This window comes from Hyperoodon ampullatus (assembly GCF_949752795.1).
Source record: "Hyperoodon ampullatus genome assembly, chromosome: 4".
Taxonomy (NCBI): domain Eukaryota; kingdom Metazoa; phylum Chordata; class Mammalia; order Artiodactyla; family Ziphiidae; genus Hyperoodon; species Hyperoodon ampullatus.
Window position 1 is genome coordinate 28,102,183 of NC_136917.1, and position 26,345 is coordinate 28,128,527.

At 59.7% G+C, this 26,345-nt stretch overlaps 1 protein-coding gene across 3 annotated transcripts in view; it reads right to left on the reverse strand.

Moving 5' to 3' along the window:
• Positions 1 to 436: 436 nt before the first annotated feature.
• The window catches only part of SH3GL1 (SH3 domain containing GRB2 like 1, endophilin A2), a 30,026-nt gene continuing 4,117 nt past the window's right edge, over positions 437 to 26,345 (reverse strand). The window contains exons 2-10 of one of the 3 annotated variants that reach the window (XM_079702523.1): positions 4,811 to 4,879; positions 4,405 to 4,477; positions 3,532 to 3,584; positions 2,907 to 2,939; positions 2,583 to 2,741; positions 2,111 to 2,214; positions 1,309 to 1,433; positions 1,083 to 1,142; positions 437 to 667 (exon numbers count right to left, since the gene is read on the reverse strand). In XM_079702523.1, coding sequence (XP_079558649.1) covers positions 471 to 667; positions 1,083 to 1,142; positions 1,309 to 1,433; positions 2,111 to 2,214; positions 2,583 to 2,741; positions 2,907 to 2,939; positions 3,532 to 3,584; positions 4,405 to 4,477; positions 4,811 to 4,879 — 873 coding nt within the window. In that variant the 3' untranslated portion in view covers positions 437 to 470. Of the gene's footprint in view, positions 770 to 1,049; positions 1,143 to 1,308; positions 1,434 to 2,110; positions 2,215 to 2,582; positions 2,742 to 2,906; positions 3,041 to 3,440; positions 3,585 to 4,404; positions 4,478 to 4,810; positions 4,880 to 26,345 lie in introns of all 3 variants that reach the window. The other 2 variants (XM_079702522.1, XM_079702521.1) reach the window with 2 other exon arrangements.

Here is a 26,345-nt window from a genome sequence, read left to right on the forward strand (position 1 = left end):
AAGGCAGGTCTCCGGGCGGAGCTGGATGGAGGTGGGAGAGGATGCGTGTGCGTGCGTGTGCGTGTGTGTGTGTGAGTGTGTGTGTGTGTGTGAGAGAGAGAGAGAGACAGAGAGAGAAGGGGGGCCCATCTGGAGTTACCAGTCCCTGGAGGGGTGGGAGGAGTTAGTGTTTCTAAGAGCACCTTAGTGTGAGCCTCCTGGGGTGGGGTGGGCGGAGCTGGGGGGGCAGAGTTGTGAGCAGCAGGAAGGAGGAACACTGCCCAGCCCCCAAGACGGCCACGTGGAGTGGGGAAGGGAGCCCCCACCTCCGGGGGTGAGCACTAGTGTAAACAGGGGCCCCGCTGCCCTGGGGCTGGGTCAGGCCCAGAGCGGGCCACCCCACAGGCTGTGAGCACTGCCCAGCTGCGGGGCCTGTGGAATGCAGAGATCTGGATGGAGGGGCGGCGGGCCGACACACCACTGGGACGCGGTCACTGGGGCAGCGGCACCAGCACCTCCACGTAGCTGAGGGGGAAGAAGCCCGACTGGCCGTGGAGCATGCCCTCATACCAGTTCTCGTCGATCTGATTGGTCAGCGTGATGATGTCACCCTCGTGGAAGCCCAGCTCCCCGTCGTTCTCAGGCTCAAAGTCATACAGGGCCTTGCAGCTCGGCTGGTCCAGGGGTGCTGGGGGCGGGGGGAGGTCCAGGCTGTCACCTGCCCCTGTGGGTGCGCAGGGGGATGTCGCCTCCTCTCCCCTCCCCTCCCCCCACCCCCTTGTCCTGCCCACTCACTGCTTGCTCCCTCCCCGGTGGCCCCCACTGCTATCAGAAGGAGCCAAGTGACAAGGGGAGGGAAAACGGCTCTGTGAGTGGTCACCAAAACGCTCCTGGGAGGAGCTGGGGACACCCAGTGGCATCAGGGTGACAGTGACCAGAAGCACACAGCTCTCAGGGTACCACTTGGAAGAGAGGGAAGCCCAGCTCCACTTCTACTAGAGAAGGGGTGGAGGAGAAGGACCCTTGGGGCACAGATTAGAAGGCGGCATCATAAACAGAGGCAGGGGCACGGGGCAGGGCCTGGGCCTCTTGGGGACACTCACGCATGCTCCTGCTGCTGGGGGTCCGGGTGGGCTTGTCAGAAGATCGGAAAGATGATGAAGCTGCTTGCAGACAAAGAACAGAGGTGGGCTGAGAATGCTGGCGCGGGGCCTGGTGCCCATCCTTGGGGCTCCTCGTGCAGAGAACTGGCCCTGCGGTTGGATGGGTGGCAGGCTGGGGGCTCCCCCAAAAGGGCCTGGGGCAGAGTGGTGCCCTGTCCTCCATTACCTGTGATCTTGGGGGCCGTGGCGCAGGGGAAGCCCCCGTTGGACTGCTCAGGCTCTCCGAGGTCCAAGGGCTCCCGGGGCTTGGGCTTATACTCCCGCTTGGGGCGTGAAGAGGCTTCCCGCATCCTGCATGTGGAAGGACGCCTGTGAGCGGCTGTAGAGCCACCTCCTGAGCCCTCGTGTGTCGAGGTCAGGGAACAAGGCCTCCACCCCCAGCTATTTATGCTGCTGCCCTGGGACTAGGGATGCACGTGGGAGGCGGCGAGAGGGGGCCCCCAGGCATGTATCTCCAAGGCTGCCTACAGGCCTGGTCCTACTGCACCCAGAAGCCTCCTCGGCAGTGGCGGCTGGGGAGCTGGTGCCCAACAGATACCCACCCCTCACCAGGGAACCACTGCCCACCGGGACTTCCCTCCTTCGGCCCTGGATGCTGCCTGACTGCAAGATGGCCCTTCAGAGACAGGGAAGGAGGAAGGGGCTCCCCAGGGGCAGGGCTGGCCAAACCCTCGCCCCACAGGACATCCCAAGCTTCTCCTCTGGGGACCAGGATGAGCGTGATGAGGTCCTGCTCCCTCCTGGGACCCCCGCCCCGACTCATGCAGCCTGGGGATTCTTTCTGAAAAGGAAGTAACCCCGCTGCCCTGGAAGGAACATGTCACAGTGGGGCTGGGTTGTCCAGGGGCAGAGGCATCCCACGGGTCCCCCAGGGCTGGCCCCAGCAGCCACAGCACCCAGCCACCGGGCCTCCCAGCCAGCAGGGTGGGCCGGGGCTCCCGCGGGGAAGGCCAGGGGACCAGGCCCACCTTCGCTTGAGCTTGTCAGCCAGCTCGTCCAGGATCTGCACGGCCTGCCGGTGGTAGTCCAGTTGGGCATCCACCAGGGCAGAGAGCTGGCTCACCTGCTCGATCTGCAAGAGACCAGCCAGGGCTGAAGAGCTGCCCTCCTCCTGGCCCCCATCTCTGGCTGCCTCCTACAGGGAGCCTTCCCAGATTGTTCCAGACGTGGGCCCAGCCCCCGCCTGACCCTTGAGCTGCAGCCAGAGGAGGGTGAAGGGCCTGAGGAGACCCCAAAGCCTCAGTGAGCCAGTGGCTTCCTCTGGGCCTCCTGTTCCCCCTTCCTTCCCTTCACACCCTGAACAGGCACAGAGCCTGCCCACTGGCCCTGGGAAGTGGGCACTGCCGCTGGGCTCCTGTCTCAGGGGCTCCTCAGGGTGGTCCCCGGCAGGCCGGTGTGGTGGGTGCACGCGGGGAGGGGCTCAGGGCGCACACAACGTACGTCGGTCTCCAGAAGGTTGTGCATGCTGGTCTCAGCCACCTCCTTGGACTCCTCAAACTTCTCCATGGCCTGGCGCAGCTCCTCATCGGGGATCTTGCCCTGCCGCTTCTTCTTGTAGTCAAAGTCCAGGCGGCGGCCCTCCAGCTTCTTCAGGTGGTGCTGGGGGCCGGGACGAGGGTCACAACGTGTGCCTGGGACCTCGGGGAGGGCCACCTGATGCCCTGCAGCCCTTCCCGCTGGGAAACCTGGCTCGAGCTGGGCTGTATGTGTGGGGGTGGAGGGAGCGGGTAGGAGCGAGGATGGGCCTGGAGCGGCCCCGCATACCTGGATCTCCTTCAGGTCCTTGTCGCACAGGTTCTGGAGGGGATCGATGAAGTTCTGTTTCACCTCTATGTCCAGGGAGTCCTTCACCTCAGCCAGGCGCTTCATGGACTCCCCCGCATCCAGCAGGGCGTCGCCTGGGGAGAGGATGGAGTGGCGGAGGAAGCCGTCACAGGAGGCCTTGGCCTGCGCGGCCGAGGCACACCCCACGGCCAAGGACCTGGACGCCAGAACAGAGAACGGAACAAGGGACCCTTAAGTCTGACCCGGAGCCACGGGGGCCGGTGGTGACAGGTGTTCACAAGCCGCCCTCCCACCTCTTGGAAGGCACCCAGGTCCACCGTGGGCCGGGAGGGTGGCTTTTGCATGGCCGTGATGCTGTAGACAGCCCTCGTCCAGGGGACCAGCCAGCCCTGGAGAAGATCCTCGAGCTACGGGAAAGTGCCAGCCTGCTGGCAGCACAGAGACTCTGGCCCCAAGCTCTCAGGCCCGCCCCCGCCCCCAGCCTCCCCACAGCCTCACTGAAGTTGGACTCACCGAAGTTGGACTCGCCGCCCAGCTCCTTCCCATGGCGGATCATGCACTCGCCCAGCAGGCCCTCCGACTGCGGGTAGCCAGGGTTCTTCACCTGCCCTCGGATCTTGGACACCGTGTTGAGCATCGTCAGCTTGGCCCGCGAGGCTAGAAGAGGGTGGGGCCGGGTGGGTGTGGTCTCTCAAGGAGCCACCAGACCGCCAGCTGCCCCTCTCTGCCCGGGTGCTTGTTTATTTCTGAAGTGCTCCCTCGGCCCGAGGAACCAGAGCGTGAGAAGAACCTCCCGAAGAGACGTCCCCCCTCTGCTCTGGTCCTCGCGCAGGAGTACCAGCAGTGGGCAGGAGAGGGGGCCAGCTCCTCGAGACCCCCAGAGAAGCGGCGTAGGCAGGTAGAAGTGTGGACAGGTACAGGTGCCCTCTACGGGGGGCAGGAGGTGAGGGGCGTGCCTGCACCTCTACCAGCTCCAGTCTGTCCCCAGCGTAGGCCTCAGGTGGACATGGCTGCTTTTGCTGCCTGTCCTGCATCCTCTGCCTTTCACTACAGGAACCAACATTCGGATTTTTCTCCAGGAAAAGTCCCTGCCTCCCTCTCAGCCTCGGAGACCCCACCTCATGCTCCAAAGGCAGGCTTCTGGCTGGGGCCTGGCACCTGATTCAAATTGGTCCGAAGAGTTGACTGGGGGGAAAAGATGCTCTTTTCTGCTGGGACCATTAGCTCTAAGGATAATTTAAGGCTAGGGTTGCCATGGAAAGCGAGAGCTGACAGAAAAGCAGAAAGGAAACGCACGGCCCTGAGGACATCCTTTGGATGCCTGGATCCAGCCATGCCTGAACCCGCCCACCCCTGGGCATTTCAGTTCTGTGGGCCCACGCACTGCTTCTTCATGCTCCGGTAACCAGAAGATTCTGGACTGACAAGAGACCCAAGGAGCTGTGGGCAGACCCCCTGCAGCTGGCTGGTGCCCTACCTGGGTTGGGCTGCAGATACTCGATGGTTCTGGCCAACACTTCTGTCACAGCCTTGCTGGTAACATCCACCTTCTGTAAAGAGAGTCCACGTGTGGGGGTTCAAAACCATCAGGGCGCCTGAGGCCAAACCAGGAGCACCTGGACAGCCCTTGCCCTGGTCCCAGTTCCCCAACTGCCTCAGAGCCCACGCAAGAACTGCCCGCTGCTTCTGGGGGCCGCCTCGCCTCCCTGCCTCCTTGCTGTTGGCTGTGCTGTGCCCCCGCCGCTGCCTGCTCTGGGCTGGGGGGAGGCCTGCAACCCACCTAGACCCTCCCGCTAAGCCTCGCCTCCCCCTGGATGCCAGGGCCAGGCCCTATGGGGGCTGGTAACACTGCCAGCGTCAGACAGGCACCCCTCTCCTGTTACCTTCTCCATCTCTTTGAAGTCATCGTCCAGCTTGGTCCCTTCAGCCCCTCCGACCTTCTCACTGACCAGCTGGGGAACGAAAGGAGGAAAGAGTGTGAGCCTCAGGGGAGGAGGGCGAGGGCTCAAGCATCCACGATGGCTCCCCAGGGATGCTGTACGTGGCAGCCAATGGCAAAACGGGGAGCCAAACGAGCTCCTGCTCCAAACCCACACACTCCTGCAAACCCAGGGCCGGGGGCTCCTCCTGCCGGAAGCCTTCCCTGGCTGCACCTACCCGGTCAGGCTGCGCTGGCAGCTCTGCAGCCCCTGAGAGGGTCCCCCACTCCCGCGGGGTTGTGCAGACTGTCCGGGCCCCCCTCACAGGGCCACGGGGCCCACACCCCGACGGGGCTGCTGTGGTTCAGCGAGACGCCGAGGCTCACGGAAGCCCCTTCGCTCAGGGAACTGTGGCCTTCCTTTCCCACTGAACTCCTGCCTCTCTGTGAAGGACTCTTGGGGACCAAGGGTCTGCATGCCCCAGGGGCACCTCTGAGAGGCGAGCAGGTCCTGAGGCCAAATGAACATGAGGACTGCCATGGGACAAGCGCCGAGTGGGAGGGAAGACCTGCCCCACACGGGCCAACTGTGGTGCCCAGAAGTCACTTCTTGCGTGCACGGGTGTAAACACAAACACACAATTTCCTGGTGGCCAGCAGCAGTCTTTGCCCACTTGTCAGGACTGCTCCCGGGGCTCCTGAAGGCACCCTAACCGTAACCCTAACCTGTGTGGTCTTGGGCTATCAGCTTCACTGGGCCTCAGTTTTCACCTCTGTAAAATGGGGTAACAGGTGTGCACTCACCAAGCTGTGGCCAGGCTCCCGTGGGCTGCTGTGTGCAAGTGTGTGCTCAGGGGTACTCCTGCGACACCCGTGCTGCCCACACCGACAACTGCTGTTACTTTCCCCACGCATCTTTGCTCTTCAGGGGAACCACAGAACTGTAGGGCAGGCCTAGCCTATAGGCCTTTATCCCTGCCTCTCCCCGCCTGGGGTTGAGGGGAGTCTGGGGGGAGCTGCATGTCCCTGCAAGTCAGCGTTCTCATGGCAGCTGCACCCCGGGAGCCCAGGAGGGGACGGGGCACAGAAAGGAAGCAGGGCTGGCTCAGGGCCCCTCCACCATGCACCAGTCTCAGGGGGACCTCCAAGGGCAGGCAGGGGCTGCCCTCCTGTTTTTGACTTTATAAGGAAAGACTCTGGTCTCTCCTAGGTGTTTCTGGGGTGTTCTACTTTATTTCATGGGGCAGTTTCACTTCTTTTGATTATGGTAAAACAGGACGTTCTCAAATTCAGTGGTTGCCAGAGGGAAATGAGTTAGGTGTCTGATGTGAGACAAGACACTTCTGGTGAACTGAAAGGGTAGCTGAAGTGCTGGGGCTCAAAAACCACATTTTCCGGGCCGAGGGCCTGCTCAGTACAGGGGACACGGGCGCCCCCAGGGAGCAGCCCCTGGCGGGGACTACGTCCTTCCTCTGAGAGGAGAGGGCACAGGCAGACCCCACAGCCTCTTCCAGGCCCTCCAGGAGTGTCACCTCCCCATCTTCCCTGGGAGCCCTCTGACAGCTCCCATGTGGGGCCTCCTTGCTCTGGCACCTGGGGGGCTGTGCTGGGAACATCTGGGTCCCTACCTGTCTCCTCACCCTACCCCGACCTGGGAGCTCCAAGCTCCAGTCCCTCAGGCTGATTTGCCCCACGTCCCTTCTCTCCAAGGCCCACAGTCCGGAACTGGCACAAGTGGACAAAAGGATGACAAAAGGCCAAAAGGGAAAAGTGGGAAAAAGCAAGCCACATGCCAACCATAGCAAGAGCATCAGCAAAGGGAGGCTGTGCTGAGAGCTGGGCTGTGCTCCAGAGGAGGGGCCTGGGGAGCCCCCAGGAGGAGGCCGGAGGGCGGGGAGTGCCCCGTCTGTGTGGGAGGCCAGGACCCTGCTGCTCAGTCCTGCTCAGGGACCCCGCACACACCTTTTCGGGCCCGGCAAGAGGAGGAGCACCGCCATGGAAGTAACACCTTCATGTGTAGCGTCTGCATCCAGCACTCCCCACAACTGACGGTGTTCCCCGGCTGCGGGAGAGGAAACTGAGGCGCAGCCCTGGCAGGGGCCCTGCGGGCTGAAGCCCACTCTTCTCTCTGCAGTTGCCGCCCCCACCCCCACTCCGGCCCGTAGTGCAGAGGGGCTGGCCCCGCCGGCTGAGGCACCCCCCCGGGGTGGGGGAGGCAGCAGAGGGGGTGGGGGAGTACTGCCCACTCTCCGGCAGGGCCATGACCACGGTGGTGTGGAAATCATGGCCTCCTGCGCCTGCCCAGCTGGGTGGGTGCCTGAGTCACCAGCAGTGGACCCACACTAGTTGCCACCGTGAAACCCATGTGGGTGCCTCCCTGGGGGAACGTGGGGCCCAGGCCAAGCCACGGCCCCAGCCACCCCCGCCAGGTGACAGCCTGGGCTGAGGGGTCGCTGTGGAGAGGCTGCACTCGGCCAGAGCTGGCAGCAGCCTTCGGAGATGAACTCGCTGTTGCCCGTCACACGGGCCTCTCAGATCTCAGCCTGGCTCCCCACCTGCACGCCTGGCTTCACTTCCACCCTGGCAGGGCGCTCAGGGACCGTGAGTCCCATGAAGGCCCAGAACAGGGTCCTTTCTGAGGAGGCCGGGCAGCTGTCTGGTAAAAAGGTCCACGGGTGGTTCTGAGACCAGCCACCAGGTGGGACTGCTGAGTGAGTGCCGCTCTGAGACCCTCTGAGCGCGGGCCTTCCTGTGTCTGTCGGTCCCCTGTGATGGCGGCTCTATCGAGGCATCGCTGGCCTGTGCACGGCCCACCAGGGAGTGCACACCTCCGCCCCGCAGGAGGCTCCCTCTGCAGCCTGTCCCTCTGGCGGTACCTCCCCGGGAAACTGCACGAGCCAACCCCCCACCATATGTTTGGTCTGACCTATGTTACTGCCCTTATATTATTTCTAACCTCCGAGAGGAGCGTGCCCTGCCTGCAATTCAGCCTGCAGGCACCTCCAGGGCTCCAGCTCCAGGTCCCCCTAAGTTCAAATTGCAGAGGTGGTTACTACCAGCGAGAAAGTGGAAGGACCCCCAACCTGTTCACTTCCCCATGTGCCGACCCATTCGGGCTGCTCCGCCAGCGACGGCCCCAGCCCAGCTCCCACCTGGACTCTGAATGGTCAAATTTACGACGACACGACCGCCAAGTGACTGCGACAGGCAGAGGGCACCTTCAGGCTCTCACACAGAGGAGCAGTGGAGCCGTGTGGTCTGAGGACACCTGCCCCAGGCACCTGGGAAGTGAGTGAACTTGGAATGGAGATGGGGCTTCATCCCTGAGGACCTACACGACCTCCACCCATGCAAGCCACCCGTGGGCACTCATAATAAAGACCACTCAGAGAAGAGGCTGTTCTCTCAAGGACTGGCGTTCTTCGGCCTTCTAGCCTTGGCCATGTTTGGAGAGGAGCGAGGAATCTGACACGAGGGAGAGAAACAAAGAATGCGCAGTGGAACAATCCGAAAACACAAGACATTGTATGCCAAGAGCCGGCAGGACAGCCGCTCCAGGAGTCGAGCAGAGAACAGGAAGGCAGGAGAACCTTCTTTCCCCCAGGGAGGGACGTGGGGACGGACGGCTGCCCCAGACCAGGCAGGCACGCTGCAGTGGCCCCTCGGGGGCAGCGGAAGCTCGAATCCTGCCAAGTGGGATGCACCAATGCGAGGCCTTGTAATTGAATCATCTCAGTGGGGAAACCCGATCAATATGACATGGAAAATAAACAGCCGATCTGCAGGCTCGGTGACCGGGGCAGACGATCCGTTTTGATGAATTAAGAGTTTAAGTAAAAAGAGCAGCAGGAGGAGGCTGGCACAGAGGAGCTGGGAGAGAGAAAAGCAGGGCTGCTCAGGGCCTCGCAATGCAGGATGGATGCTCTGCACGTCCTGCTCAGCACCCTCGCGCCTCGTCCAGCCGACATGCTCTGTGGGGCCGCGTGCCGCGCTCCAGGTTAACAGCGGAGGTCCCCATCCTCTCCTGACTCCCCCACCTCCCCTCCTGCCCTCTGCCTGGCTAACTTCTCCCTGCCCCCACCCCACGCTACAACAGAGCAGCCCCCGCCTCTCCCTCTCTCCTCAGCGGTGAGGAGTCCAGCGCTAGGCGGAGGGGGCGCACGTTGGGGGCAGCTGCTCTCAGGCACTAGCTGGAGAGTTGGACTAAAAGGCATGGAAGGACTTCCCTGGTGGTGCACAGGGGTTAAGAACCTGCCTGCCAACGCAGGGGACACGGGTTCGAGCCCTGGTCCAGAAAGATCCCACATACCGCGGAGCAACTAAGCCCGTGCACAATTACTGAGCCTGCGCTCTAGAGCCCGTGAGCCACAACTACTGAGCCCACGTGCCTAGAGCCCATGCTCCGCAACAAGAGAAGCCACCGCAATGAGAAGCCCACGCACCACAACGAAGAGTAGTCCCCACTCGCCACAACTAGAGAAAGCCCGCGCGCAGCAATGAAGACCCAACGCAGCCAAAAATAAATAAGATAAATAAATTTATAAAAATAAATAAACAGGGCTTCCCTGGTGGCGCACTGGTTGAGAGTACGCCTGCCGATGCAGGGGACACAGGTTCGTGCCCCGGTCCGGGACGATACCACATGCCGTGGAGCGGCTGGGCCCGTGAGCCATGGCCGCTGAGCCTGCGCGTCCAGAGCCTGTGCTCCGCAACGGGAGAGGCCACAACAGTGAGAGGACTGTGTGCCGCAGAAAAAAAAATAATAATAAAATAAAATAAACAAAATTAAAAAAAGAAAAAAAAAGAAAAAGCGATGGGGGTGAAAGAGCCTCGGGGTCCAGGCCCAGCCGCCCTGCGGTACGGTCCCGTTCCAGTCATCCTCAGGTCTGGGTCAGTGAATGCGCTGTGGCTGAGGCGCTGTGACCCAAGGCTGTCAGGTGTGAGCACTTCCGGCTCCAGTTAGCGACCACCGTCGGGAGGGGGGTGGACAGGCCCGCTACCCCGCCGCCAGGGCAGAGGCTGTGCTGGCTTTGAGGAGCGCCCCTCTGGCGAAGGAGGTAAGAACATCAGGCAGAACAGAGACACAGTGATAAGAGCTGCAAGGGAGGTTTAAACACGCCAAACATGCTCCTGGCTGTGTGAGCTGCGGGGGCCAGTGCTGTCCGAGCCAGACCTCAAAGGGCAGGGTTCCAGCAGGCAGAGCCTGGCCGGGCAGGCGTATGGTGTTCTGGGTGAGACCCAGGTTCGGAGGCACAGGGGCTGCCGATCCTGGTCCTCCACGTGCCAGGCACTGTGCGGGCGCTTTCCATACATCCTGCCATTGACTGTCACACCTCTGCGATGACAATGCAGGGACCTGCACACCCATTCTACAGATGAGGAAACCCCGGGGTGAGAGGTGGAACAGCAAGGCTGCGAGCTGAAAGTGGAGAAGCTGGGAGCTGTGCCCAGAGCTGTTGGACTGGTCGGTCCGTCCCTCCCCGCTCCCTGCAATGCAGGACCTGCCGGAAGGGCACGGGGCCTCCGAGGCTGTGGGGAGGAGGCGGAGTGCCTGTGTGCAGAATGCCCAGACGTGGGAGGTCCCGGGAGGCAACTGCAATGTCTCCCGGGCAGGGCTAAGAAATTCCTGAATGGGGAGGACGGCACAGGGACGGGAGGCAGCGACACAAGGATGGACTCGTTCACCTCTACATCCCTTCCAACTGCTACTCCCCTTCCTGCTGGCCTCCCAATACTTGGGAGCCGCTTGCCAAACACCTCAGAGCAGCCCCTTCTAGTTTCCTTTATGGCCTTCTGTCTCATGACTTGGAGAGCCCACGACACGGGCAGAGCCCAGGCTGGCCTGCTACCCGGCCAACACATGAGGCCGCTGGCCTTCTCGAGTCTCCTTTCTCTGCTTGGGCCCTGGGCCCCTGACTCAGAGCTGCTGGCAGACACACCAGAGGGTGCACTCTTTGGCTAACTGACGCCCTTTCTGGAAAGGCAAGCCGAGGGTGCTTCTGGGGAGGTAACGTGCACGGTGCACTGCCACGCTGAAGCCTCCTGTCCGTCCCTGCCCAGAAACCTCCAGTGGCCTCCGTGTCGGGATGATTTCCAGATCCTGGGCCCTTGTGAGTACGAAATGCTTGCCGACGGGGGCGGCGCTTGGACTCCAGGCAGCTTGGATCCCACGTGGCTCTGAGAGTAAAGGCCACGAGGCGTGGGGCCAGGCCACCGCCCTAAGGGACGAGGGAGAGGTGCCACTGAAGCAGAGGCCACAGAAACACTATTCATACCCAACTCCTCAGCCCAAGGAGGCAGGCCAGCAGGAAGCCTGAGGGCTCTGGCAGCAGCAGAGCTTTCATCTGTGGCGGGTCTTTAGTAAACATCTGTGAGCTGATGGAGAATAAGTCACCACCCCCTTTGTCAAGCTCCACAGAGGGAAGTGTCCTGACAAGTCAGAACTTCCTTCAGCATACCGGGAATTCTGAAATTTTCCCGGTTTGCTGGTACCCTTCACGCCTCCGGGCACACACTTCCTCTCCTCCTAGGGATCAAAGCTACGCGGTTTTTAAAAAGCAGCTCTGTGAACAGGAGCAGTGGAAATGATCAAGCAGGAAAAGGCTTCTGAAGTTACTTTTCCCGTGAAAACCCCCAGTTGGGCACCATGACCACCAGGTCTGGCCCCAAGGGGCAGACATGGACCCACAGACGCCCCTCCACACAGCAGTGTGTCGGGGTGTATCTGGAACCCAGTTCTGGCAGCACAAAGACAGTGGCTTTGAAGCCCAAGGTGTTCTCTCAGCAGGACGGACGGCACCTCTGGCCTGAGGCCGGCGGCTGAGATACTGGCTCAGAAGCAGAACCCCTCAGGTCCCCGAGGCTGCAGGGACAAGCCAGCTGCAGGGTCCCCCAGGTGGTGGCGGGGGAAGCGTTTGGCTGTCTCTGTGGAGAGCAGACGGGCCAGGGGGCCTGGTCTGAGCTAGCCTCTCGCAGTCTGAACCCCCCTGGTTCTCTGCCCCCGCCCCGTGGTGCCCCTCCCGCCTCCCTGCCCAAACCTTCCCAGGGCTGGCTTGGTGGGCAGCAAGCTGAACGCCATGTGAGTCCCAGTGGCTGCTCCCCTGCGTGGCACATGCTGCTATGATGAGGGGGGAAACCGTTACGTGAGAAAAATCCCCTCAAAGTCACGTCTGGCTTAATCTGAGAGTCTGGTCTGGACACGGCACGGGCAGTGGGAGCAAAGCAGGAACCGGCTGTCGGAAAGAATGGACTAGGGAAGGCAGCAATGGCACATGGGGACAGTCGCTCAGTGACTGTCAAGGCAGTGACGAGCTGGGGGACGGAGCTCCCGAGATGGACTGGGGTGTAGCCTCAGCCTCGTCTCAAAGCCCCGACCTCTGCTTCTGCAGGCGTCGCGGGTCCCAGTACCAGCAGCCAGAGGCTCACCCAGAGCAGACATCCAGAGAGCTGCCCCTTCAGCCCCAGGCTGACGACCATGTTGCCAGACCTCCCGCTGCTGTGACACTGCTTTCCTGATGGGGCCTCAAACTGGCTTTAAGCACCCCGGATCCGTCACGAGGGCCCCTGTGTGTAAACCAGGCCTGCCCTGCCCTGGCTCAGACTCTCCTCACTTCTCCCCAGGACCCCTCCTGGCTGCTCTCCCCTCCTCGGCCTTGCTGGGCCTCCTGCCCACAGCAGCCCCCGAGAGCTGGGTCCAGAACCCTCTGTGTGTCAGGGTCTGCGCCCTCTCCAGGCTCCTGCGATCCCGGGGCTGCTCCCCTCCTCCTGCAGGGGCTGGAGGCCGAGGCCTGGCCTGACCCCCCATTAGTCTCCCACGCGCCCGTGCTCGTCTCCGAGCGCAGGGACCCCGTGTGTCTTGCTTTCTGCCATCACCCAGCCCAGTGCATCTGGCCAAGCACCCAGGCCCCTTACTTTTGGGGGGTCCTCTCCTGGCCTCGCAGTGGAGTGGCAGCTCAGAAGGACACAAAGCTGGAGGAGGAGCGAGGGGCTGGGCAGACACGGGTGGCTGTGCGGTGCCTTTCCTGTTGCCTCAGCCCTCTGTTTGAGGAAAATGCCTCCCTCACCCCGAGGTGACCCAGCAGTCCTTGGAGATGGGGTGACAAGGAACTCACTCCTTGCCTGGCCCGACCTCCACGTGGAGCTCAGCTGAGTGTCGGCCACAGGGGCCCAGGCTGGCCAGTGTTTCCCCTCGCAGCCTGTGTGGCCAGAAGCCACAGGCCCGAGTGCCCTCCTGGTGTGCTGTGGAGGGGTGGGCACTTCCTCTGGGGACCAACCCCCCCGGCCCAGAGCGTTAGCCCGGGCTCAACTCTAATGATGGTTGGTCCTGGGATTCCCATTAAGACACCAAGTTCCTCCACAAGAAAGCAGAAGCACTTAACAAGAAGCGTTCCCTGCTTCCATTCATGGTTAACCAGTTCCCCAGGTCATCTGGTAGAGTCTGGGGGAGGAAGTGGGCCTTGCTGGGTGCTGGGACAGGTGTGGAAAGCAGGCTTCAAACTGAAGCACTTCTGGCTTGTGGGGGGAGGCAAGACTGCTGGAGGGGAGAAGGGGCCACAGAATGTGCATCTTTTAATGTTTCTATGAAACACAGCAGAGACTGCATTGTTCCTTGGACCCGCGGCCTTGCCAGCCCTTCTGTCAACCTTGAGGATGGGACAGAGCCCCAGAAGGAAGAGATAGAGCCACCGGGGATCTCCAGCATCCATCTGGCCCAGCTGCAGCCTCTGGGCAGTTATCTCTACCTTATAAATGCAGCAACTAACACCCCAGGAGGTGACCCGCCTTTCCCAGGGCCAGGCAGTGTAGTGTAGTGTAGTGTAGTGTAGTGTAGTGTAGTGTAGTGTAGTGTAGTGTAGTGTGTGTGTGAGACCAAGCCAGACAGGAGGGGTAACTGGGTCCCCAAAGTCTTAAACCACCTTGCTCTGGAGGCTGCCCTGCATCTCCCTGGTTTGCTTCCTCATTTTCAAGGACTGGCCAGGGCAGTCAGGGTGCTGTGGAGACGAGGGCCAGCCCTCAGGATCCGGCCGCAAATCCCGCCCCTCCCGCTTGGCTGGGGAAGCGTCCCAGCAAGTGTGAGGCCACATCGCAGCCCCTGGGAGCAGGCGGTCAAGAGGACCACAGCTGTTCCTGGACAGTGACAGTAGGGGACGACCACCCAGGATGACACCCTACACCACACTAAGTGCACGAGCCTGGAGGCGGAAGGCGTGCGTTGGAGGGCCGGCTCTGCCTTGAGCCTTCTGGAACTCCAGTCTCTCACACGATACCCACCACTCCAGGGTGGCGTGAGGCCACAGCCCCTGGAATAGCACAGAGCTTTCTATGAATACCAGTGGAATCCCGGACCGGGAGCTGCTCAGGGAGGAGGACACCAGTCACACACAGACCCCTGCGTGGGACATGATGCAGCTCATGTGGGGGAGAATCAGACGGGCCCTGCCCCAAATGTTATCGGGGGAGGTGAGGGCCAAAGCCTCAGGGCCTGACTGAGGAATCTGGGCGGCAGACTGGGGTGTGGGCTCAGGACTTTGCCTCCTCCGGGACACAGGGAGGGAACAAGGCCCGCTGAACAGGGGCTCTAAGGGGGGCCTGATCCCAGCTGGCATCCCGGGCTGTGTTGAGGGTTTTTACCCAATGACCGAGGCCAGCAATTACTTGAGGCTCATCTCTTAGGAACAAATCTCATCTGGAACTCTTGCCAGAGCTGAGAAGGCTGGGTATAAACCGGCCTCATGCATTTTAATTTCTCATCTCAGGGAGGAGGCAGGAAGGCTGCATGTCACACAACCAGGAAAATCAATTTCAGATGAAAACTCATAAAAAGAAACACCCAACCCACAAACAAATGAGGTAATAAATTCCCGAGTCCTGCCGCGCCCGCTCCGCACCGCTGACCGCGTGCTGTGCCGGGGTGCGCTGCTGCGGAACTACCGCCCGCAGATCCCCCCCTCAGGGCAGCACAGCAAACTTCGGTCCCCACAGACGAGTAAATGAGGTGTTTTGCAAACTCACCTTTTGTCAATGGCAGAGCTGACGCAAGAGCAGCCCTTCAGGAAGAGACAGGAAACGGGGCTTGGAAACCCTGTGAGGCGCACAGCTGTACGGCCTCCAGAAAGCACCGGAACAGACCCTGCATCCAACACCATCACCGCAGCCTACTACGTAAGAGGCTGTAGGCACCAGGTCACGAGTCTCACGGAGGGCCACGTGTACCCCAACAGCACCAAGCTAAGGTGACAGAACGATCTAAAAGCCCAGAGCCCCAGCCTCCTTGGAACACAGATACTGTCCCCCCATCTCTACGACCACTTCCATTCTGAGACACTTAACTAATGTGAAGCCACCTCTTCGAGGAAGCCCTCCTGATTCTCCATCGCTCGCCTCCTTACCCAGGTGGGAGTGACCTGGCCACTGGCCACCTCTCCCAGCACACTACTGGCACCTCCTCCATCAAGGCCAGAACCCCCCGCCCCCTCTGGACCTTACCTTGGACCAGGCTCTGTTCCACAAAGGCACCCACCTCACCTCACGTCAGACCCTCTGCCCTGCTGTTCCTTCTGCCCCAGACTTTCCCATGGTTGGGTCCTGTCCATCTGGTTCCCCCCTCCCCAGTGGGGCTGTCCCTGACCCACCCGTCACTCATCCTTCTCTCAAGCCCCCCTTGTTTGTTTACAGCCCCCCTCCCACTGGACTGTGAACTCCAAGTGAGCAACCCCAGCACTGCTGTACCTGCACTCGCAACGGTGTCTGAGACTAGGAAGTGCTTAGTTGATACTTAGCACCCCATGGGAGGAAGGAACGACCTCACAGGGGTCTGACCTCATGGCGCCATTCCACAGTGGCTAAGTACTGGGAGGGCTGCGGACCCAGGAGCCTGCCGGATGACAGCACCCCCTTCCCCTGAACCCCCAACTTTCCTTTGCGTTGCTTATGGGAAGTTCCAAGTTAGGCGGCACTCTGCCTGGGGGCTGCCAGTCAAATTCCCCACTCTCCACCCAGGGTCTGTCCATAGCTGGCCCCCTCAGCAGAAGGTGAAGGGAAAGTTTGCAAAGGAAAAAAATCTGAGCAAGCTGGGCCCAGGCTGGCCTGCATCCAGAGGACCCTGCTCCCAGAGGAGGAACCCCCTGTGAAAGGCATATGCCTGCAGTTTGGGAGGACAGGACACGGGAAAGGAAGGCTGACAGGCAAACAGGCTCTGAAGGCCAGAGGGAAATGGCCCCCAAATGGGCCGGGCTGGAGCCGTAGGGGCCACACACCTAGGTTCTCCAAGGATCATCGGGGGCGACCTCTCGGGGAGGGCAGAGCTCGGCCTGGGCGCTCCTCCAAGAGAGATCCAGGAAGAAGCTCTGAGTGGGCGCTGAGGAACATACCCTCACCTGGCTCCACGGCTCGCCTGTCACCCCAGGGCGGCGGCACCAGGTGACTCAGGGCCACCGAGACCAGTTTCTTCAGGGGTGGCTACCAGAAGCACCCGGGCGGGTCATGATCCCAGGATAGTACACGGCAAGCCAGGGGAGGTGACCCCATCAGCCCCTCTCGGCACAGCGGACCAGCCCCTTTGAGGGTTAGTGACGGGCACTGCGACACTAGGCCACGTGTTAGATGCCGGCGCCCTGTCACCCTGCACGGCCGCTCCTCCCGCTGTCCCCCACCCTATTTGTCCAGGGGCACCTTCCCTTCTAAACTGCAGAGTCAGTCCTGGAAACCCGGAGCTGGAAGGAATCTCAGCACACAGATGAGGAGATCAACAGGGGCCTGCTGGGGCCAGGTGGGCACCAGAGCCGCCGCTCCTGTCCCCGGCTGCCATCCATCCTGCAGTGGCAGAGGGGGTGGGCCTTCTCCTTCTCAGGACGCACATCAGGCCTGGCGCACACGCTCCCTGATGTTACTGCCTGTAACCGCCCCAGTGGTGGGTGAGCACCCGACTGAGGGGTTCCCGGGGACCCCGCCCTAGAACACAGACAGAGGAGAGCAGTTCTCAGGGGCCGTCTCCTCTGCCACAGCTCACCTTCATTCCAGCAACAGCACCTGGGAGAGCCTCACCTCCCCACCCAAACGCACGCTGTCCCCAAACACTGACTTCCCGTTGGCTGCCAGCTGCTGGGATGGGGCTGGTAGAGCAGCAGGGGGCCTGACGCCCAATAGGTGATGGGCAATCAGTATTTGCTGAGATAACACAGACCTCGCCCTTAGGAGCCCAGGGGAGAACACCGCCAGTCAGGTGTGTCAGTAACAGGCCAAAACAAGGGTGTGCCCAAGAGGCTCCGAGGCAGGGCTGGGGACACCGGGGAGCAGTGGGGGTGTGGACCACAGCACGGGGACTGGATCCGGCTCTGTCACCGCACTGTCACTTAACAAGAATGTGGACCCCTCTGAGCCTCAGTTTCCTCAACTGTAAAACGCGGTGCTGATGACGACCCGTGATGACCCGGGTGTGAATGTGCTTCAAGCACCACAAACTGCTCTAAAAAGACGAGCCTGCCAGTCCCTGCATGATGCATGTCCCAAGGAAAGAATGAGGCCAGGAGGACCACGTGCAGGGAGCTCGAGGCGGGGTCCCCGTGCAGGCCAGGTTCAGAGGCAGGATGTGCCGAGTGGCTTGGATGACGGGGGCATGAGAACACCATTGTCTGTGCAGTGAAGGCCCTCTGTGAGAGATCTGTGGTTCCGCACACAGAGGGACACGTGTAAAAACTGTGTAAACCGTGTCGTTAGCAGGCTGACATGCTAGCTCTTCCTTTGCACCAAAAGCTCCTGGAGATCACAGCCCAGACTCCAGAGGGCTCACAGCACTAAGTGTACTTGCTGACGGATGGCCGTGATACACGATTCTGAAGCTCTGCTTGGAAGCAGAGCAACAGAATTTGAAGGAAGAAGATGGGCAGCAAACCCCTGCCAAGCCCTGGCCCAGGCTACTGCCAGCCTCTGGGGCACACCCCTCCTCCTGCTTCTGCCCAGCCAACCGACGCGGCCTGCTGGCCGACCCTCAGTACCCTGAGTGGCTTTCTGCCCTGATCCTGGCTAACACGACTGTGCCCCTGGGATGTTCCACCCTCTCTACCTTGGTGTATCAACAGTTTGCCCATCCTTCAGGATGGTGCCAGTATGCACCCCCAAGATGCTACACTTACGCTCTGGGCGTGGGAGACCCTACCCCCTAAATCGGGGGTCTTGCCGCATTTGCCTAGATGGCTGGGTGATGCTGACTCAAGGCACTTCTCAGCAATGCCTTTTTAATCTTTTTTTTTTTTTTTTTTTTTTAATATTTTGGCCGCGCTGGGTCTCCATTGTGTGCACAGGCTCTTCATTGCGGGGCTTTTCTCTAGTTGTGGCGCACGGGCTTCTCTAGTTGTGGCACGCAGGTTTAGTTGCCCTGCAGCCTGTGGGATCTTAGTTCCCCGGCCAGGGATGGAACCCGCGTCCCCTGCAGTGGAAGGCAGATTGTCAACCACTGGACCACCAGGGAATTCCCTCAGCAATGCCTTTTTATGTTGATTTTTGCAGGAGTAAAGCAGCCCTGCCCTCGTCCTTGCTTCTCTGCTGTCACCGTGTGACGTGTGTCTGGTGCTGCCACTTGCTGAGCTAGGAGCCGTAAGCATATTCAAATCTCTCTCCACCCGATGACGATGGTCTAGTGGCCAGGGCCTCCCCCTGCACCCAGGCCAGGCTCTGCTCCCCTGGAAGGACTGAGCCCACAGACAGGCGGTGTCTGGACTCCTGGACGAGGAACAAGAACACAGTAAGGCAGGCCAGTGACCCGGAGGCCCCAGCACTGGGGGCTTCGCTTTGCTGCCTGCTGAGGACAATCTGCATCCTCCTCTCCCTTCTCCTTCCCGTGTCCACATTCAAAGCCAGGGTCCAGGTCACCTCCTCGTGAGTCATCCCTGGTTTCTCCATTCAGGGCGCATGTCACAGGACCCTGTGTCACCGTATCTGCCCTATTTCAATCGCTCAGCCACTGTGCGTGTCTGGGACACTCTCCTGCCCTGAGCTTACCTGCTCCATCAGAGCAGGATGGGGCTGAATGTCTGGGGTCAAAGTCAGCAGGCCAGCTCCCCACTTGAGAAGGTTGCCCTTATTCATTCAACAGATATTTGTATGTGCCAGGTATAGTAGAGGGAAAAAGAGATGGATACTACAAGCTCACACAAAAACGGCACCACCTTACGGACCTAAGATAAGGAGCCCCTTCCTCCTTGTGGGGAGGGAACCAGGTAGGAGTTACAAGATGTCCCTGGACTTGGCTTTGAAGGATGGGTTGAACTTGGGGGCAAGGAGAAAAGGACATGACGTAAGGAAAGGCAGAGACGGAGGACGCGGGGTCTGCACCAATGCAGAGGACAGAGGCGCTAAGGGCCGGCTTGGAAATCAACTCCCAGAATGTGATTCTGAAGCGTCCCCTTTGAAGGTGTGGGAGTGATTAGTGAAGGCTGCCTGGCACGAGCCTCTAGTGTCCGTGACGGGAAGAAAGGCACGCCATCAGGCTCGAGAACTGCCGACCTCTGTCTACAGTGGATGGGAAGTAATGCAGGTCGAAATCCCACTGTGGCATTTCCCGGAGGTTTACACGGGCCACAGCGTTCTTTGTGTAAAACCTGAACACAGAGCCGGTCTTCAAGCAGACGATGGAGGATTCCCTATCAGTCCACTAGCTCGTAAGTCACCAAGGTGGGATTCCACGAACCAGGGGACGACTTCCATGGAGCACTGAAACGAAGATGGCTCGGTGGGAGGCCTGCTCTTCGCACAGCACCCATCCATCAGCTTGGCAAAGCGAGTCACTCCTATTTCCTCTTTGACCCCAGCTGTTAAGTTGGAGGTGAGAGCTAAGGGAGGATGAAACACACATGCTCGTGTGTACATGCGCGCGCGCGCGCCCACACACTCTTCAATGCTGAGCTGAAAACCTTTATCCAGACAAAGCTTTAAGACATTAAATGGCCAGGAGTCTAGAGGAACACTTGGACCTTGCCTGCGGGGACATCCATGTGACCGCTCACTGCGACGCCGAGAGCAAAAACGCGGCAACGTCCTAAATGCCCACTGCCAGTGGAGGGAGGACAAGTCGTTGTCGGCACACAAAGGACAGCAGGGAGCTGTGGAAGCAAAAAAACTCGAACCACATGCTCAGTGTGGACGACGCACCCCAGCAGTGCTGAGCGAAAAGAGCAGGCCAAAAAAGCTCCCATGTGACACCATTTTCAGGAGGTGTAAACTTGCAAAACAAAGCTGCAGACTTTTTAGCGGTAGATTCGTGTGCAGTGATGTATCAGGGAGGGGCCCTCGACTCTAACTGTGCTGCTCGTGTTTACTCAAGCTCCTGTGGGCGCTTGGCTATCAGCTGGCCATTCTTCACCTTTCTCTCTACAGCTGAGACATTTTAACACAAACTCAAGTGCCTGAAAAGGGACGTGCCCTTTACGATGCACTGGCACTGCCTGGTGCGGGGAACTAGCTGAGTGCAAACTCCCCTGGACGGTGGTGGACTCTCCTCCAGGCTCTGCTGAGAGCTGAGCAGACGCCTGGACCAAGACCGGGCAAAAGGTCCTCCTCCCCACTCCCTGGAACCAGCAGGCCCGGACTCCCGGGTCCCCAGTGCGCCCCTGTCTGCACAACTTCCCACAGCAGCCTCCCAAGCCTGGCAGTCTGGAGGTGGCAGAGGGACTATGCCGACCGGTGCCTCCTGCCCACCCTGGGCCGAGGCCAAGGGCATGGGGTGCTCTGAAACAAAGCGGAGAGAGCGCTCAGCTACCCTTGAGTCCACTGGGGGGAAAGGAATGGTGATGTGGAACTTCCCAGAGAGCCCAGGAGAAACACCTAAGGCTTCTCAGCCATGAAGTAAACGCATCAAGGCTGGGGGCAAAAGATGAACCTCAGAGCCAACCTCTGAGGGCAGCACACACAACTGTATTGGGGCAATCAGTGGGGAGCTGCAGCAGCTCCAAGACTCCTCAAGGGTGAAATGCTGACTTGGCGGGACAGCAAGGATTCTCAACCTTGGAGGAAACACCCCAGGGAGAGGAGATAAAGGAAAACCCTAGGCCAGGAGGTCAGGGTTAGGGGACGGAGAAATCCCGCCCTTGTCCCCTTGCCCTCGCCGCCCTCTTCTAGACAAAGGCTGACCCTGAAGGGCCAGGGCTGCCCGCCCGACTTCAGACAATCACGGCTCTGATGACCTGAGGCCATCAAGCTGATGGACACCTACCTACCTGCCTGCCTGCCTGCCTGCGTGCGTGCCTGCCCAGAGGCAGCCGAGGGGCCTCATCCTGGGGAGGCAGCTGGCAGGAGATGAGGAGGGGGCCTCGGGAGTGATAAAGTTCCCAGTTGGGCGTCCTAAGTCTCCTCTCACTCCTGGGGCCAAGACCCAAAACGACAGAGGAAAAACCATCAGTCAGCTGCTCCACTTTAGAGAAAGTGGGACTGGATTGAGGTGTGCTGGCCAAAGACATGTGAATTATCGGCCAAGGTGGTGTCGGGGGACTAAACACACAGACTGAACGGTGCCACTTACTGTCGGGCCTCTCCCCAGACACTTGGGAAATGCACCCTCACCCCAAAGCTCTCTCTTCTGAGCCTTAATTCAAGTCTGCAGGATTTCCTGGCTCCACGGGAAGACGGTGAGGGGCAGGGGAGGGGGTGTCAAGAGAAGAGGTAACACAGGGACAAGTGAGAAAGTTATTCCCACCGCGACGCTCTTTCAGTACCCCTCGTTCTGGAAAGGAAAAACTTTCCAGTGGGCACTTTTTAAAATTTTTTGGCTTTTTATTTTTATTTTTTGGCCGTGCCATGTGGCATGTGGAATCTTAGTTCCCTGAGCAGGGATCGAACCCATAGCCCCCTGCAGTGAAAGTGCAGAGTCCTAACCACTGGACCGCCAGGGAAGTCCCTCATGGGCACTTATTGTTTCAGCAACTCTTTAATTAGAGGGACCAGACCCCAGCCTCCGAGGTAAGGAATCCAGGAGGAATCGATTACATTGCTTTGTTTCTGTTGTATCTGGTGATCCGGTTACTATGATTTAGAGCAAGAAATAACATCGAGATCTCTTTTAAAATAAATTTAAAAAGTGAGTCTATCTGAAAGTCAAGTTAACTAATTGATTCAAGTCACAGGCTTAGGTGGTTGGTTCCAGGTATTTACTGCAGGCCCAGGAGCTGGTGTGATGGACACAGCACCTCGGGGAAGGTGGCGGGGCTCCCTGGGCCCCAGGGTGAGGACAGGGAAGGTTAGGGCCCGCAGGTGAGGAAGCTGGCCTCAGGTGCACTGGGCCTACGAGCTTGTTGCATTTCCAGTACCAGCCAGACGGGCAGGGACCACCATCTAGAGGGTGGTTGGGAGTGCCATGACTGGGGATGAAGATCTGGAGGACAGGTGCATGAGCAGTGGCAGGTGCCAGGGAGGTCCCTCAGGTCCTGGAGGGAGAAGGCCCAGAGGCAGGGGTGACAAGCCCACAGGGGGAACCAACGGGGCAAAGCGGAGGAGGGGGTGAGAGAGCTGGCCAGCTGACTCAGGACACAGGAGAAGAGGCAGAAGGGCGGCCAGGTGTGGAAGCCAGGGAGGGGCTGCACACAGGACCCGGGCTAACGCCGGTCAAGTCTAAGAGGTCAGAAGTCCAGGGGCAGAGAGCAGGCTTCTGAGGCCAGAGTGGTGGGGCCTGGGGAAAGTGGAGCCAGGGAACTCCTTTTCCCAGCAGGCTGGGCACCTCCAGTTAAGTTCAGGCCTGGCTGTGGGGTTGAAATGACAGAGACTGCCCATGACACAGGTTGGGCCCCTCTGGCCCAGTCAAGCGCCGGTCCCTCGGCCTGGAGCCCTCAAGACAGATCCTAAACCAAAGGGAACCACCTCTGAGCTTTGATTTCTTATTCTTTAAACCAGTCGGACCTGTTCCTGACCGAGGCCTCCACGGCCTTGCCAGCCACCTGGCTTCGTATGGGCACCGCCACGGGCACCGGACAGCCCCATTCCCGCTCTGAGAAGGAGTCCACCATTTCTGACAACTTGGCCAACAAGCCACGACCCATGGGGACCCGGGCCTGTCACCAGCTGCCAGGCAGCCTGCTCCCTTAGGAGCTCACACCCAATGAGAAGAAAAGCGCACTGGGTGTGAGGATGTGCTGGGTGTGTTGCACGTGGGCAGGAGACCACCAGGGAGGGTGGAGAAATATTTGGGCGGGGGACCCAGGAGATGGCAAGGATACAGGAAGATACACGCAGGGCTCTGAGGACAAACAGGAAGTGGACAGGGAGACCCGGGCTGGGGTGGGGAAGGAGGAGGGAAGGTATGAGCCCGAGCAGACCTGTTGGACTGGAGCGTGCTGGCTGCGAGGGGGAGGGTGGGATTGAAAGCCAGGACCAGGGCGGGGGCTCCGGAAGGTCCTGAATGCCAGGTTGGAGCTGGAACCGCACCCCAGGTCGGCGGGGGACGCTCCTCTCAGCAGACCCCAGCCCTGTCTTCTCTAGGTGCGCCCACACGGCCGCCCCGCTTTTGTGCTCTCATGACCTACGATGTGGGGCAAACTCCATCCAGCTGACCTTTACTGAGTTCCTGGGACAGCGACCCACTGTCCTCCTCACCGCCCACCCCCTCCCGGGGGGCAGGGTGGGAGGCAGCTCACGTCACTGGCCGTGACAGCCTGGGTGGGCGTGGTACCGGTGGAGGGGTTTAATGCCCAGGTGTGGAAATCTGAGCATCCAGGCAGCGGCTCTTCCCAGGGCAGCCACGGCTGATGCTGAGTCAGGTCCTTCAGAGGAAATCGCACGTTTTCCTGCTGTGGTTGGGAGTCTCCGCGTGACCCCCCTCTCGGGCCCAGTCAGCAGGTTTTTCTAGGAGCTGAGTGGAAAAGGAAGACGAGGCCATCCTCTGGGAGCCTGAGTTTGTGGAGCCCTGGTTACTGCTTAACAGGAAATGAGCAGAATTGGACCCAAACTGCAGTGCTCGAGAGAAGTGGCTGCAAATCCAGCCCTGGGGAGGGGGGCGGGGAGAGAAAAAGTTTGGGTGGTGGGGAGAAGAGAAAGAAGGAGAAGAGGAGGAGGAAGGAGCAGGCTGCAGAGAGGAGGGGAGAAGAGAGGAACCGGCTGCTCCACAGTCTGATACATCCTTCCTCAGCTTTCCAGGGACAGCTTTAAAAAAGAACCAGAAAAAATCGCCCCTGACACTTCCCCGGGCACTTAAAAGCCAGGAGGGTTTGAGCACAGGGGGTAAAGATGCCTCAATGGGCCTGCTCACCCCTCCAGTGGCTGGAAGGCTCCAGCATCAAACCCCCCTTAAACCTCAGAAACCTCACCCCACCCCCCGCCATGACCTCGAAAACCAGAAATAGAAGACAACCTGACTTTCCTCTGCCACTCCGCGGCCAACGGCAGCCCTGCAGTGTCAAAATGTGCAGATGTCTCTGAAATCTTATGGAAGAAGTTGGCTGCACGCCCCAAATTAAAAACTAACTTTCCCCAGATTGGATCCATTTCAAAATACTGGCAACAAAGTGCAGAGGGCTGAGACAGAGGCCAGGGTAGAGCTAACTGTGGCCCACATGCCAGGGTCAAAGGCCATGGGACACGCACACCAGAGGCAAATGGCAGGCCTGAGGGGCCCGGTCAAAGCCTGTCAGTTTGTCCTCTGAGGAAAGAAGCAAAGAGATGCGCAGATGGACACGTGACGGGCAGGCGGAGAGCTCAGGCCCCCAAAGGCACTAAGCGCTTGCTTGGATGTTGGCTCCGGAGGGAGGCTGGGTGGATGGGGGGTGGGTGGGTAAATAGCACCATTTCCTTAGTTCACTTGCTAAGTCAGTGACAGTTCTGGGGTCGCAAAACTGTGACAGCCTCCAATTTCTGAAACTAAACGGAGAGACTGTGGAACCCCTAACCTCACAGGCTGTTATTAAGTGGCACACGGAATATAATTAAGTATCCTACAGCTTTGCCTCAAAACATACCCAGATAAGCAGGGCGATTAGCTCCCACGGGCCCTCTTTGATAAACTGCTCTTTACCACACACAGGATTCTGAGTCAGAGGTGAACTTCAGGTCTGATGTACCGCAGTCATGGGCAGCAGAAACAGAACAGATGACCCCTCGGTCCTGGTATGTTAATAACAAGAGTACGCAGGATGCTGCTTGGCTACAGGGCGCCTCCCTGATTGCGAACAGCGGGTCCTGCCCAGGAGGTCGGGTTAACCTGGTTTTACAGACAGGCCTGGGGAGTGGTGGAGTTTAAAGAGGCCCCTTGGCTCCTTTCGGGAAGGGCAGTCTCAAATCTCTTCTGTAGCTCCACAGTGCGGCCTAAAACACAGGGCTGGTTACTCCACCCAGCAAGCTGGGGACGGAACACTGATGGAGCAGGACAGGATCATCTCTGCCCAAGGTCCCGCAGGGACACCGCTAGGTCAAGGGTCTTCCTACAGAATGAGTCAGCAGAGTGGCTTCCTGTAAGAGTGGACTTAACCCAGTTCCCATCGCACGTGGACATGGCAATGGCCAAAGGCCCTTCCCAGGTCTGCTGTCCCGAGGCAGAAGGTCTTCCGGAGGTTAGCCTGCAGCTGCTCAGCTCAAGGGTCTGGGCCAGAGACCACCCCCACCCCCAGACCTCGCCTGACACCTGTCGCTCCCGGCTCACAGGTTCCACACTTTGATTCGTGCTGAGACTAAGGGGTTACAATTCCAGATTTTTGTATCCTAAGATCACTCCATGTCCGCTACTTAGCAGGCCAAGAACTTTACTGGGAAATCAAAAGCATGATTCCATAAAACGAAGTTTAAAAAATGGGTCAGAGGGACTTCCCTGGTAGTCCAGTGGTAAAGAATCCGCCTTCCAATGCAGGGGACACGGGTTCGATCCCTGGTCGGGGAACTAAGACATGCCACGGGACAACCAAACCCGTGCACCAGAACTAGTGGGCTCACGTGCCTCAGTCAGAGAGCCGGCATGCCGCAACTACAGAGCCCATGCGCTCTGGAGCCCTCATGCCACAACTAGAGAGAGAAAACCCGCACGCCACAACTAGAGAGGAGCCCACGCCGCAGTGAAAGATCCTGCACGCCTCAACGAAGACCCCGTGGTGCCACAACTAAGACCTAATGCAGCCAAAAAAACAAAAACAAAAAAGGTCAGAGCAGGCAGTATCTGGGGATGTCGGACATTCCCCCGGCTACTGCTTACTCCAATACGTTGGGGTCCTGGGCCCCCCGTCATACCCCCACCCCATGCCTTTCCCAGGAAGCTCGATCTTTCCTCCTAGACACAAACCCGGAGCCTAGCGAGTATCCAACAAACGTCAAAGCTATGGGATATGACGGTCATGAATTTCCCTCCTAGATCGGACGGAACCAATCTTTCAGTTTAAACTCTCTCCCTCCTTTCAGGCCAAAAAAAAAAAAAATCAGGCCAGCATTCCAGGCAGCTGCCAGACCTATCCCTAGTTACACTCTCAAATCTCCACACAGCCCAGCCACAAGAATTATCAGGAAACCAGTTAGAAGGTTAGGCCTGGAAATTAATGTCACCC